This window comes from Narcine bancroftii, chromosome 13 (assembly GCF_036971445.1).
Source record: "Narcine bancroftii isolate sNarBan1 chromosome 13, sNarBan1.hap1, whole genome shotgun sequence".
NCBI classification, from domain to species: Eukaryota; Metazoa; Chordata; class Chondrichthyes; order Torpediniformes; family Narcinidae; genus Narcine; species Narcine bancroftii.
The window spans coordinates 13,230,011-13,243,993 of NC_091481.1; the positions used below are offsets into that span (position 1 = coordinate 13,230,011).

At 40.6% G+C, this 13,983-nt stretch overlaps 1 protein-coding gene across 35 annotated transcripts in view; it reads right to left on the bottom strand.

The window, feature by feature from the left end:
• Positions 1-13,983, bottom strand: part of shank3a (SH3 and multiple ankyrin repeat domains 3a) — a 651,448-nt gene that overhangs the window by 314,083 nt on the left and 323,382 nt on the right. For all 35 annotated transcript variants that reach the window (XR_011348059.1, XR_011348061.1, XR_011348060.1 and 32 more), the window contains one exon: positions 1,289-1,366. Coding sequence is in view for 32 of the 35 variants with exons in the window: in XM_069908797.1 (XP_069764898.1) it covers positions 1,289-1,366 (78 nt within the window). In the remaining 3 variants the exon portion in view is untranslated. The remainder of the gene's footprint in view (positions 1-1,288; positions 1,367-13,983) is intronic.

The window sequence follows — 13,983 nt, forward strand, 5'->3', positions numbered from 1 at the left end:
TTTGCAAGACTTAATGGCCAATGACCACATTTGAGCTTGTTGCCATTTGCTGGGGACTGACAGTAATTACTCCATGGGTTGACAAACAGTCTGAATTCTATCACCTCTCTCTTCATCTGTTAGATTAATGGAAGCTCCCCCCTTGTTTCCCTGCTCCACTCTTCCTAGCCTGGAGATCATTTTATTTTTGCAAGACTTAATGGCCAATGACCACATTTGAGCTTGTTACCATAGAGAAAACTCTAGCTGGAGAGTGCTGTGCAAACAAGGTAGGGAGAAACCACAGCTCTCATCACACCTAACAGCTGAAGAGAATGTAAGATAAAGCTGGTTTCTATGCACATGGCACTCCCACTGTGAGCCTCCAGCAATGGTTTACATTTACCATGCCAGCTGATGTGCAACCTGGAGCCCTACATAAACTACTGATCTGTTGTACCTCTTATCCCAGCCAGCCCAACACCAGACTGCACAAGTAGCCTCTCCACATCACGCGATTCATATTATGAGAGTACCTGAGGAAGGCAAATTCTTAACAGAGCAGTTCACATAAATGGAGAGGGCAGGATTCTCAACAGTTTCCTGTCCTATGTGATGTCAGCAAAACACCTTCTCTCTGTATAGTGCTTTAATGACCTTGTATTGCGCTGATTCCATTAGTAATTTCATTATTATTAATGATTTCTACATAGTATTAACTACATAGCAGTGTGCATTGTGATAGAATATTTACTCCACAACAGTTTTAATATAAGGCAGCAGTTCATCAATACATTTTCAATGGCAAATAGGAATAAACAATAACTCCTGACCTTCACAGAGACACCACATTTTAAAAATGGTTAAATATTTCTAGTAACTACAGCAATTATTAGTGTTCATATTGCATGGAAGATAGAGTTGCTGTAATAATTACCTTGCTAACTGAATTATGAACTGAACACAGAGATGTTAAAATTGTTATAGTTCTACAGGGCACCATCCATGGATTATATAGCTGTTATTCCAAATTATATTTCAGAAAATATTAAGTTGTACTAATTAAAACTCTTCACCAAGATACTAAAAAAAATTGAGCTGTGGTACAATTCCTCTTTACTATGTTAGAGAAACTTGAAGCTGCTCCAGTTATTACTAAACTATTATTACACTTAATACCAGTTTATTTTGATGAAACAAAATTCTGAAAAACCATAAACACAGAATTCTATGTTCAAACAATTAACATTTTGTGCTGTGTTATTCAGAAAATTCAGTGATATATATGTATAGTTGGAGTAATCCCTACCTGAAATGCAGACTGGCTGTTGTAATTCTTAACTTCTTTGTTTGCTCCACGAAATAAAAGGACCCTTGCACAACTTTCCTGCAAGTAAATGAGTGAGACAGTTTTTACACCCTTCAATAACAATTCTCTCAAGATTATAAATGCATGAATGAAGCACTATTTAGTCATGCTAAACTCTAGACCCCTCTTAAATAAAGACATAGTGCTCTACATATATATACTCTACATGCCTATAATAACTAAAGTGGGATACAACTCTGTGTATATCTTAGCACAGAAATGTAGTAGCATCATAAATACAAATATTTGTATACACAAAATTAATTTTTCCAATATTTACCAATGCTGACTGCAAAAATCCCTCCTGCAACCTATTCAGAAAATGTATATTTTCTTTTTTTTTCAACAAACAACTCTATATTTCTAATGTCAACCATTCATTTTATTTTAAAGGCATGTGGCAGTACGCCATTAGGCAGGCGAACCAGCCCCGCTTGTCACGCACGCAGCAGGGCAGCTGGTCAAAATGGCGCCGTTGGGGGTTTCCTCCCAACCTCAGCACCGGGTTCAAGCTTGGGGACCCACGTGATGTCCCGGTGACATCGGGGTTAGGTTATATAGGTACTATAGATCTTCCATTAGCCATCAAGAGACAGAGAAACAAATATACAGATAGATTATTGAAAGATGTTTAAAAAAAAACCCAAGAATTTCATAGTAGAAAACATTAATTTCCCCAATAGTGACAAGGATGTCCTTAATATCAGAGGCTTAGATGGGACAGAATATGTCAAATGTATCCAGAAGGGTTTCTAGAAGTACCATGTAGAGAGCCAAACTAGGGAAGGGGCCATACTAGATCTTGCATTGGGAAAAGAGCCTGGACAGGTAACTGGAGTTTCAATGGGTTAATAGTTTTGGAATAGTGATCACAATTCCTTAAGTTTTAAGACAGTTATGAAGAAAACAATTTTCCCTTGTGGAAATCTCTAAATTTTTGGAGGGCAAAATATGATGTTTCAGACAGGAGCTGGAAGGAGTTAATTGAGAGCAGCAGTTGTCAGGCAATTCAACAGCTAAGATGTAGGACTTATTTAAAGATAATTATTGCTAGGGCAAGTGGAACTAGATGCCACCTTCATCCTAATAGAGGTGGGGGAGACATTGAGCTCATTACAAATTAATAAATCTCCAGAAGATGGTTTTCTGCCTGAATTTTACAAAAAATTTGAGGATTTGTTGATTCCTCCCCTTATGGAGGTATTATTAGATCAGGAAAAAAAATAACATACACCCTCCCAGAATCTTTTTCTACTGCGATAATAATGGTAATACCAAAAAAAAGACAGAGATTCTTTAAAATCATTGTCATACAGACCTATTTCATTGTTAAATCCAGATCATAAGTTAATTGCAAAACCTTTAGCTAATAGACTGACAAAATTTTACCAAAGTTGATAAATATGAACCAGACAGAGTTTGAAAAAAGAGACCGTCTGCAGTTAATGCAACTAGGCTACTTAGTAAAAATACAATTGGCACAAGAGAGATTTAAATGTGGCAAAGGCTGCAGATTCAGAAAAAGCATTTGATAGATTAGAATGGGATTTTTTGTCTAAAGTGCTGGAAAGATTTGTGTTGGGGCAGATATTTGAAAATTTGATTGGAGCTTTATATAATGAACCTAAAGCTAAAGTAGTAATTAATGGGAAGGTCTCAGCACAATTTCAGTTAACTAGATCTAGTAGACAAGGATGTCCATTATCACCATCTTTATTTATTCTCACAATCAAACCACTTGCAGAACTGATTCAATCTGATCCTGATATTAAGGGATTTAAAGTTAATCAAGAGGAATATAAAATTAATTTATTTGCTGATAATATTTTGATTTATTTGACAGAGCCTTTAGGTTTGATACACAAATTATATTTAAGACTGAAGTAATATGGCAAAGTATCGAGCTATAAAATAAATTGGGATAAAATTATGCCCCTTGCTGTAGGGGATTATACTCAATCCCAAAGAGATACCCAATTTAAATGGCTGATGAATGGAATAAAATATTTAGGGATATGGGTAGATAATAAATTAAATACATTATATAAATTATTTACCTTTACTTAAGAAAATTGATGGTTAAAATTTGGCAACCGTACCTGCATTATATAGGTGCAAAGATATAGTGTGGTTCCCTGTGCTTCATCCCTCTGTCTTCCCTTTTCTGCCCTTTCCCTGAGGGAGGGGTGGGGGAATCCATCTTAATCAAGCTGAGCTACGAAACGTTAAAGACCTGGAGGCTGGCAGTGAGGTCCCGATGTATCCTACGATTACTATTTTTTATTTGGGTTTGTTTTTATATTTTGTAATAATTCTTTAAGTGTAATTGTTTTGTTTTATGTTCTGTCCTTATGTCCCTAACTTGTCAGGAAGATAAAGGGACACTAAAGGACAAGGGCTAATTTATTGCTGCTTTTTCTTTCTTTGAGGTGATTGTCTATTTAAGTTTGTCTTTGTATGTAGTATCTGTGAAATTAAGGGGGGGTAGGGGAAATTTGGACTCGATGGAGTGTAGTGTTTGTTTTTTTTAAAATTATGGATTGTTGATACTGATTTTTAAAAATTATAAATAAAATATTTTTTTTAAATTGAAGATTTGAATAAATGAATGACATTGTCCATAACATTATTAGGTAGAAGTTAATTGTATTAAAAATGAATATATTTCCTAGAGTGCAATACTTATTTCAAACATTGCCGATAATGTTATCACAATTTTTTTTTCAAGAGTTAAATAAGTATACAAGAAAGTTTCTCTGGTAGGTAAAATGTCAAGGCTTTCTTTAAATAAATTGACATGGAATTTTGAGTTAGGAGGCTTACAGTTTCCAAATTTAAAAAAATTATTATAAGGCAGTTCAAATGAGGTTTCTTGCTTCATTTTTTGAAGAGGGCGAGAAGTCAGCATGGATTAAAATAGAAACTGATAAAATAGGAGAGAAAATATCAGAAGACCTTATATATAAATGGGAACCAAAATTAACATCTGTGGAGAGGGAAGCACCTTTGTTGCAATATTTAATTAATATTTGTAATAAGATAAACAATGAAATTGGAACAAGAGGGTTTGTGCTACTCAAAATCCCTCTGATCCAAAATTGGCTTATTCTATTTTCAATGGATAATCAATTTTTAAATATTTAGTCTCATAAAGGAATTAGATACATAGAAGATTGTTACAAAGGTGGAAACAATGTTATTTGAACAATTAAAAAATAACTATGGGACACAAAACAATACACTTTTTTATTATTAAAGAGATAAATTGGGTCCAACAATGTCATTACCAAAATGTGGTGATGAAGAAATGTTGCTTTGCAATAGACAAATAAATAATTTTTTTCAGGTATGTACACTTTATTGCAGAAGGGAACTCCTAAATAGGGTATAGATAGGTCCAGACAATGATAGGAGATGGATTTAAATATTAATAGTGAACAAAACTAGTCAGAGTTACATCGAGTTAGTATGACAAACACTACAGATTAGTTCAATACAATTTTTTTACATCAATTGTATCTCACACCAAATAAATTAAATAGATTGAAATCAGATTTATCTGATCAATGTTTTAGATGTGGTTAGGAGATATGTACTTTTGTACATCCTACTTGGTCCTGTCCTAAAGTGAGACCCTTTAGGATAAATTTGGCAATTTTTCTAGAACAGGTGACATGAATTACATTTCCACAAAACCCAAAGTTTTTTTTACTAGGTAATATTGAAGGGATGACCAAAATTGAAATTATCCATATACCAAAATGAATCTGTAAAGACTGTGTTGGCAGCAAGAAAGTGTATAGCAGTAATGTGGAAATCAGACTCTCATTTAGATATGGAGTGATGAAACCCAGAAATGCATAGCTGCCTTCCTCTCAAGAAGATTACTTATAATTTGATAAATAAATATGATTTATTTTGGAAATTTGGCACCAATATTACGTTGTGAGAATTAATTTATAGTTGTTTTCTCTAAACTTTGAAAACTTTGTTAATCTCCTTGGAAGAATTAAAAGATGTACACGGTAAAAGCCATGTGGTGAGGGGTATCTTCTGGCAATCAGGTTTCTTTTATTTCCTCTTATTTCATTTCTTTCACTAATTTTCTCATATTATTTTTCTTGGATAATTGTTAAGGGGGGAGAGGGTTGGGGTTTTATACCATCATGTATAATAGATACAATATTAACATTTGATTATTGTATTTTATATTCAGCTATGATAAAATGCATGGATAAAAACTTTTAAATAGAATTTTTAAATAAAAGATAAGATAATTAGAGTCCACATCCAGCATGTTCCAGCAAGGAGGAAGGACAGGGGTGGCAAAGGAATAAACCTAAGATGATGAGAAAGTTACAAATTTAGTAGAAAAGGTAAAGGAAGCATATGAAAGGTTTAGGGTGCAAAAATAAGGCAAGACATCGGAGGAATATAAATATTCCAAGAAAGAGCTCAACCAGGTCATTCGGAAGGCCAAAAGGAGTCATGAAATGTCCTTGGAGAATTGGATTAAAGAAAATCCCATTGCATTTTATACTTGCATTAAAAACTAGAAGATGACTAGGGAGGTTAGGACCAATGAAGGATGAAGTAGGAAATTTATGTTTGGAGTCAGAGGAAGTAGGCCAGGTACTAAATGAATATATTGCAATCATGTTCACTGAGAAAAGCATGGAGGATAGCAATAGGGAGTATAGCATGAAGAATGATGCTAATGTGTTTGGCACTTTTATATTAAGAGAAAGATGGTGCTGGGTCTTTTGAGAAGCATTAAAGTGAATGTCTCCAGGCCCAAATGGTATATATCCCACGTTACTGAAAATAGATAGCAATACTGCATAGATGATCAGATTAAGAATAGTCAGTATCACTCAGCGTGGGACTAGTCACATTTTTCAAATGTGATATTTTTGAGGAGGTGACAAAAATGGTTCATGAGGATAAGGTAATGCCTATAGTCTACATGGACTCGCAAGTTGAATTTGATAGTTCAAATTTTGAATTGGCTTGCCCATAAAAAAACTGAGGGTAGTGGTGGAAGAAGTTATTCTGGCAGTGGTGTTCCACAGGGATCAGTCAGGATCCCTGTTCTTTGTGATATATATAAATGATGGATAAAAAAAATAGGTTGCTGGGTTCGTAAGTTTGCAGATGACACAAATAATAGTGGAGTTTTGCTAAGTGCAGAGGGCTATCAAGGAATACAGCAGGATCTAGATGAAAGTTTAAAATTCAGATCAGTTACAGACATGGGCAGAGAAATGGAAAATGGAGTTAAATCAGGATAAGTGTGAGGCATTGCATTTTGGGGATGAAATGTAAGGGAAAGGGTACAGGAAATTGCAGGACTCTTAAAAGCATTGATGTTCAGATAGATCTGGGGCTTCAGGTTCATAGCTCTTGAAAAGTGACCATAAGTTAGGTTGATCAACAAGGTGTATTCTGCACTTGCCTTCATTGGATGGGGAATTAAGTATAAAAAGTAAGGAAGTCATGTGGCAGCTAAGTAAAACTTTGATGAGGCCACACTTTAGAGTACTAGGTTGTAGCCTCTACATTGCTCTATCAATGCTTAAACTAATTTAATTTTTTTTAAATTTAGACATACAGCATGGTAACAGGCTGTCCAGCCCACGAGCCCATGTCATCCAATTACACCTAATTGACCTACAACCCCCATACATTTTGAAGGGTGGGATGAAACTGGAGCACCTGGAGGAAACCCACACAGACATGGGGAGAACTTATAAACTCTTTACAGACAGCAATGGATTTGAATCCGAGTCACTGGTCCTGTAACAGTGTTGCACTAACCTCTATGTTAACTATTCTGGCCCATTTCAGTTAACCCCTTTGTCTCTCCTTTATTATAATTTTCTTTGTCTCCAACAGCCAGTTTTCAATTGTTACCTTGATAACTTTGGCTTGCACCCTATCATCAACATCCCTTTCATCTCTGTTCAACTTAAAATATCTTTGTTTTCTTACTTTTCCAATTCCAGATTCATTACTCAAACTAATCTTTTCCCACTGATTCTGTTTGACCTATTGAATGCTTCAGGATTTTCTGCTTTTGTTTCAGATTTCCAGCATCACTCTTTTTGCTCCAGGCAATTATTTTTTTTCCTTTCTTGACTACCTAGCTAAACCTTTAAGTTGAAAATATAATTCAAAGTGAGTTCATAATCTTATAAACAAAATAAGTTTCTAACATTCTGTAAAATACAAAATGATTATACAGCAGATACATGTCTTCTCATTCTAAATGCACCACAAGCAGATATAATGACATTTCTCAAATCAAACTGGTCATATAAACTGCATGAACAGAGAGCAACATAATGCATTTATAAAGCTAAAATGAAAAGTTTGTTTCTGGGTAGGTTTGATGTTATCTATTGAGTCAGAGAGTCATATGATTTTATAGCATGGAAACTGGGGTTTGGCCTAACTTATTAATGCCGACCAAATTGACGATGCGACTAGACCCATTAGCTTATGTTCAGCCTATATCCCTCTAAACCTTTCCTATCTATGAACAGTAAAATTCCTGCTAACCAGAATTGGCAGCCTCAAGCAACTGGCAAAAGAATTGCAGAAAATAAATAGGTAAAGAAATACAAAAGTGTAATATTGGCATCCCTAGTTGTCAACTTGCCAATCCACGTAATACGCAACCTCAACATACCACTAAGTAGTCCATATGCCACAGGTGTTCTGTGTTTTGTAAGGGATTATTTAAGGACGTATATGGGTGGAAAGAAAAAGTTTGAAAACCACTGTTTTAATCGTACCTAAATGACTCGTTATTTGAATGGTTTCATAACTCCAAAGGAAATGGGCCAATGACAATTTTTCTCATGCAAAATATTTCAGTAACAATTGGGTCTAGAGCAGAGATTCTCAACCTTCCCTTTCCACTCACATACCACCTTAAGCAATCCTTTTCTAATCACAGGGCACTGATGACATAGGGATTACTTAAAGAGGTATGTGAGTGGAAAGAAAAAGGTTGAGAACCACTGTTCTAAATGTCTTAAAAAATGTTAAAACTGTGCCCAACCTTACTATTCTGGAAGCTTGTTCTGTAAACCAACAAACTCTGAGTGAAAAGGGTTCTTTTAATTTTGCTTAAGAAAACTTTTGAATTTTGTATAGGTTACTACAACACCCAGGGAGGGCTAAGACATTGTGCTTTGCATTTTGAACTATAGAACATTGCATCCTCCATACTGCTCCCATCCATGTTCCTGACCGAATTTTTCTTAAATGTTACAACTGAGTCTGCATTCACTTCAACTGAGTCTGCATTCACTTCAGCTGGCAGCTCATTCCACACTCCACTACTCTCTGTGTGAAGAAATTCCCCTTAATGTTCTCTCCAAACTTCTCCCCTTTCATCCTTTAACTACATCCTGTGGTGATACGACCACCAGCTTACTGCAGGGGGCGATCTCTGTACTTGCAGGAAGACCACATGATTCCACCTGGCCGGCTGTTAATCAAATCAGCCAACCTGAATATAAACCTGAGCAGGCCCCTCCTGAGCCAGTCTCACAGGGAGTCACCAAGCCAGGAATTGGTGTTCAGACTTTTACTGGAATAAAGCCTGTTGTACAGTCTTTTCTGAGTTTGTGCTTGCTTGCTGCTACCTCAGTGCACCACAATTTATTCCAGTAAAAATTTTAAAGAGAGACCATGGAGAAGGTTCTGACAATCGGGAGCCTGGAGATTGACTCCCAACACCCCCCCAGGCACACTTCGAGATATTGAAGCACGCGATTGAGACGATCATCCTAACACAGGTTGAGGTGGTCAACACCAACCAGAAATGGCTCATGATGCTCCACATCAAGCTGGGCCCACGAGCTTTCCAGGACATCAAGGACTGCATGGACTACGAACCTGTGATGGCTGTCCTGGAGAGCATGTACAAGCCCCCCACAAACCTGGTCTACGCCCAGTACCCGCTCAGCATCAGGGTCCAGCAGCCAGGTGAGAAGGCAAATGCCTATCTGGGGGTCCTGCGTGAGCTAGCCCACCTGTGCCAAACCGAGACCGGGGTGACCAAAGGGGAAGTAGAATGACTGATTTTGGACACCTGCGCACGAGGGCTGCGCTCAAGAAGCGCGCGAGAGAAGCAGCTGGAGGAAAACATTACCGCACTTACCAGAACAATGAAGGTAGTCCACTCATTGATGCCTGACTCCCCCAACCTCCTGTCTGGCAGATCCAAATGACCGCCATCGCCAAAGGGCCCTACGTGGAGGAGACAACCATAGCCAACGGCACAGCAGTAAGTACTGCGGGTCCTGGTGTGGGTCAGACAGGCGATCCCACAAGGGCTGCCCATTGAGGAACTCACATTGCTCCTGATGCAGGAAGAAAGGCTGTTGGGAGTTCTGCAGCCCTCTGTGACCAGCTGGGAGCCCTCCCAAACATCACCATGTGTGAGGACAGAGCGACGCCATTATTCACCTTTGGCAGCCCCCTCCCACCACTCACACAGCACAGCGACCGAACCCAGTCCACCTGAAGCCTCTACAGGTAACCCCTCCATCCCTCTTCAACTACCTTATGTCAGACTGTAAACCCATAGCTGCCATGAGCAGGCACTATTGTGCGGCCGATAGGGCCTTCATTAAGGCAGAAGAGAGACGGCTTCTGGTGGAAGGTATCATAGAGCCCAGCACCAGTCCCTGGAGAGCCCAAGTCCTAGTGATAAAAGGGGGTAGCAAACCAAGGATGACCATCAATTATAGCCAGACCAATAAACTGGAACACCCAACTGGATGCCTAGCCACTTCCCCGAATAGCCGACATGGTCAATGAGATAGCCGGTTGTAATGGATAAATATTGGGAAGAATTTGGTAAAATTAGAATAGGTTACATACATACACACATTTTAAAACAGATCTTATTTGAAAGACTGAAGAATTCATATTCAGGAACATTGCAGGATCTATGGAGACTTTTCTGCACATTTCACAAGTAGGTGCCAATTGAAATGAAGTCATGAAATGAATAGGCCATTGTTTGGAATTGGAGACAGGCTGGATGGTTGGATCACTACAAAGCTTCTGACCTTTCTGCAAAGTGCTCACAGAAAGGTCAAACCTGGGTTTTGTTTACCTAAAACAACAGCCTGACTAAGAGAGGAGAACTCTGTGGTTTGCTGAAGAAGGTGGGAGTTTTTGCAAGTAAGAGATTCACATGGACTTTCTGGCAGTTGGCAGTTGGAGAGAGAGAGAAAGATAAAACAAGTTCAACAAGCTCTCTCAGCTAGTGTGTGTGACACTGAAAGCAGCTGAACAGTGCAAGCCAGGAAAAGCTGGTTAGAAACAGAAAGCTCCAGAGCAGTGGATGGCTGGAAGTGCTATCTGTCTGATGTTTCTCTTGGAATAAGCGGAACAGAAAGGAACTCTGAGTAGCCTGAAAGAAAGAGATTGCCATCTGGAGAATCCTGATGAGGCAAGTTTCATCAGTGAGACATTGAGGTGATTAATGGTGGTACCTCAGTTGTGGAAATCCTGGAACAACAAATCTCTCTCTGCAAACTCTACAAGAACCTTCCTGAGTGGTAAACATTTACCTTTCAAGCACCAACGCCTGGTGAACTTTATACGTTAAATTCTGTGCACAGTTTAAGAATTGCCTGCATCCAGAGAACTTGGAAGCAGGAGAAGTGAGATTGAACTGTGAACCAAAGAACTTTTCTTAAATTTACACACACATTGCATACACATGCGCTTAGAATTAAAAGGGGGTTAATTTGGGTTAGTTAAGTATAGAAATAAGTTAAAGTTTGATTCTATTTTCATGTTTAAAGTTGATTAAAAACAACTTTTGTTTAAGTAAATACTTGTCTTGGTGAATGTCTGTTGCTGCTGGGTTTTAGGGTCCTTTGGGCTCGTAACACCGCTATAAGGTATTCTTGAAAATTGACCTAAAATCGGCCTACCACCAGCTCCCTATTCATGCCAGGGATAAACCATGTACCATCTTCGAGGCAAACGGGCACCTCTACCAGTTCCGCCAGGTCCCATTTGGGGTCACTAACAGTGTCTCTGTCTTTCAGCAGGAGATAGACTGCATGGTAGACCGGCACAACCTAAGAGCGACCTTCCTGTACTTGGACAATGTCACCATCTGTGGCCATGACCATGATGACAACCTGGAGAGATTTCTCCAGATGGCTGAAGAGCTGAATTTCACTTACAACAAAGAGAAGTGTGTGTTCAGCATCACCTGCCTCGTGGAACATGGTGTCATTGGTCCCGACTCAGAACGCATGCGTCCACTAATGGAACTGCCCCTCCCTCACACGCTCAAGGCCCTCTGCAGGTGCCTTGGGCTTTTCTCCTATTACTCCCAGTGGGTCCCTCATTTTTTGGACGTTCCACCCACCGGCCCAAGCCACCACCTTTCTCCTCCCCCCCGAGGTGCAAGCAGCTTTCTTTCACATCAGGCAGGACATCGCCGATGCAATGATGCATGCCGTGGACAAGGACACTCCATTCCAGGTGGATTGTGATGCCTCTGATGTTGCCCTTGAGGCCACCCTCAAGCAAGGTGGCCGACCTGTGGTCTTCTTCTCCAGGACCCTCAATAGTTCCGAGCTCAGGCACTCTGCCATTGAAAAGGAGGCCAGGAATCGTGGAAGCTGTCCCCACTGGCGCCATTACCTGGCAGGCAGGAGGTTCACCCTCCTCAATGATCAACGTGCAGTGGCTTTCATGTTCAGCACCACTCTTAAGGGCAAGATCAAGAACGATAAGATCTTGCACTGGAGTCGAGCTGGCCACGTTCAGCTACAACATCCAGTAGAGACCAGAGAAGTTCAACGACTCCCCCGATGTCCTGTCCCAGATCTGCGCCCCTGTGCAGTCCGACCAACTGCAAGCACTGCACCTGGGCATCACGCGCTTGTAGCATTTCATCAAGTCCCAGAACCTCCCCTTCACCATCCAAGAAGTCTTGACCATGACTGAGTCATGCAGGGTCTGTGCAGAGTGCAAACCGTGCTTCTTCAGCTCGCCACAGGCCCACGTCGTCAAGGCCACTTGGCCCTTCGAACACCTTAGCATCGACTTCAAGGGCCACCTGCTTTCCAAGAACAAGAATGTCTAGACATTCTAAATAAGAATGCCCTGACACCTCCACAGCCTCCGTTATCAGGTCACTGATGCAGATCTCCACCATGTTCAGATACCCTGCATTCATCCACAGTGATTGGGGGTCCGGCTTGATGAGTGAGGAGCTCCGCCAGTTCCTGGTAGCGCGAGGCAATTCAGCTAGTTGTACGACTAGATACAACCCAAGGGGCAACAGGCTGGAGGAGTGTGAAAATTTGGTGATCTGGAAGGCAGTCCTCCTGGCCCTGAGATCCAAAGGCTGGTCCATTGACTATTGGCAAGAGGCCCTCCCTGAGGCACTCCATGCCATTAAGTCCCTCTTGGCATGGCTACTAATCAGACTCCTCACAAGCACCTTTTCTCGTTCCCCAGGAAATCGGCGACTGGGGTCTCCCTCCTAACTTGGCTCACATCTCCGGGACCAGTGCTCCTCCGCAAACACATGTGAGCCCACAAGTCCAACCTGCTGGCTGAGCATGTGTGCCTCCAACCAGAACTACACCTATATCAGGTACCCCAATGGCCATTAGGACACCATCTTCACCAGGGATCTGGCACCAGCAGGGGCCCCAACCCCCCAGCATTCATGACTACCTGGCCCAACCTCCCGACCATGGGTACCCTTGGCCCACCCAGGATTCGGGGGCTGACCTCCACCCTCCACCCCTCCAGAGGGCCCCACTCCTAGCGGACCATGGCAACCCCCATGCAGACAGACATACAGATAGACACCACTCTGCCCACACCAATGCCTCCCACGGCTACGATGGACCCAGTTAATCCTCAGGCAACTACACGCTCACCGACCTATGACCAGGAGCCAACCCTGCAGCAGTCCCAGAGACTCCGACTGCCACCAGACCATCTGAATTTGTAAATAGCACTCAGCACTGTTTTACACACCACACCCCTCCAAAAAATAACTCAGACTTAATTTTAAGAAGGGGGTGAATGTGCCTACTGCAGGGAGTAATCTCTGTACCTGCAGGAAGACCACCTTAGGGGCTGACTCCACCTGGCTGGCTGTCAATCAGCCAACCTGAATATAAACATGAGCCGGTCCCTCCTGAGCCAGTCACACGGGGAGCCACTGGTGTTCAGACTTTTACTGGAATAAAGCCTGTTGTATAGTCTTTTCTGAGTTTGTGCTTGTTTACTGCTACCTCAGTGCACCACACATCCTCTGCTTTGAATCTCACCTAACCTTAGTGGAAAAAGCCTACTTGCATTTACTCTATATTCATCATAATTTTGTATACCTTGATCAAATCTCACCTCATTCTTCTACTCAAGAAATAATGTCCTAACTTGTTCAATCTTTCCCTGTCACTCAGTTTCTCAAGTCCCAGTAATATCCTAGTAAATCTTCTCTGCACTCTTTCAATTTTATTGATTTCTTTCCTGTAGTTAGGAGACCAAAGCATAGGAGACAAACTTACTTACAGGACAGTGATCACGGTAGCGAACTAGCAAGAAGCTCAGCGGCTGAAAGACGC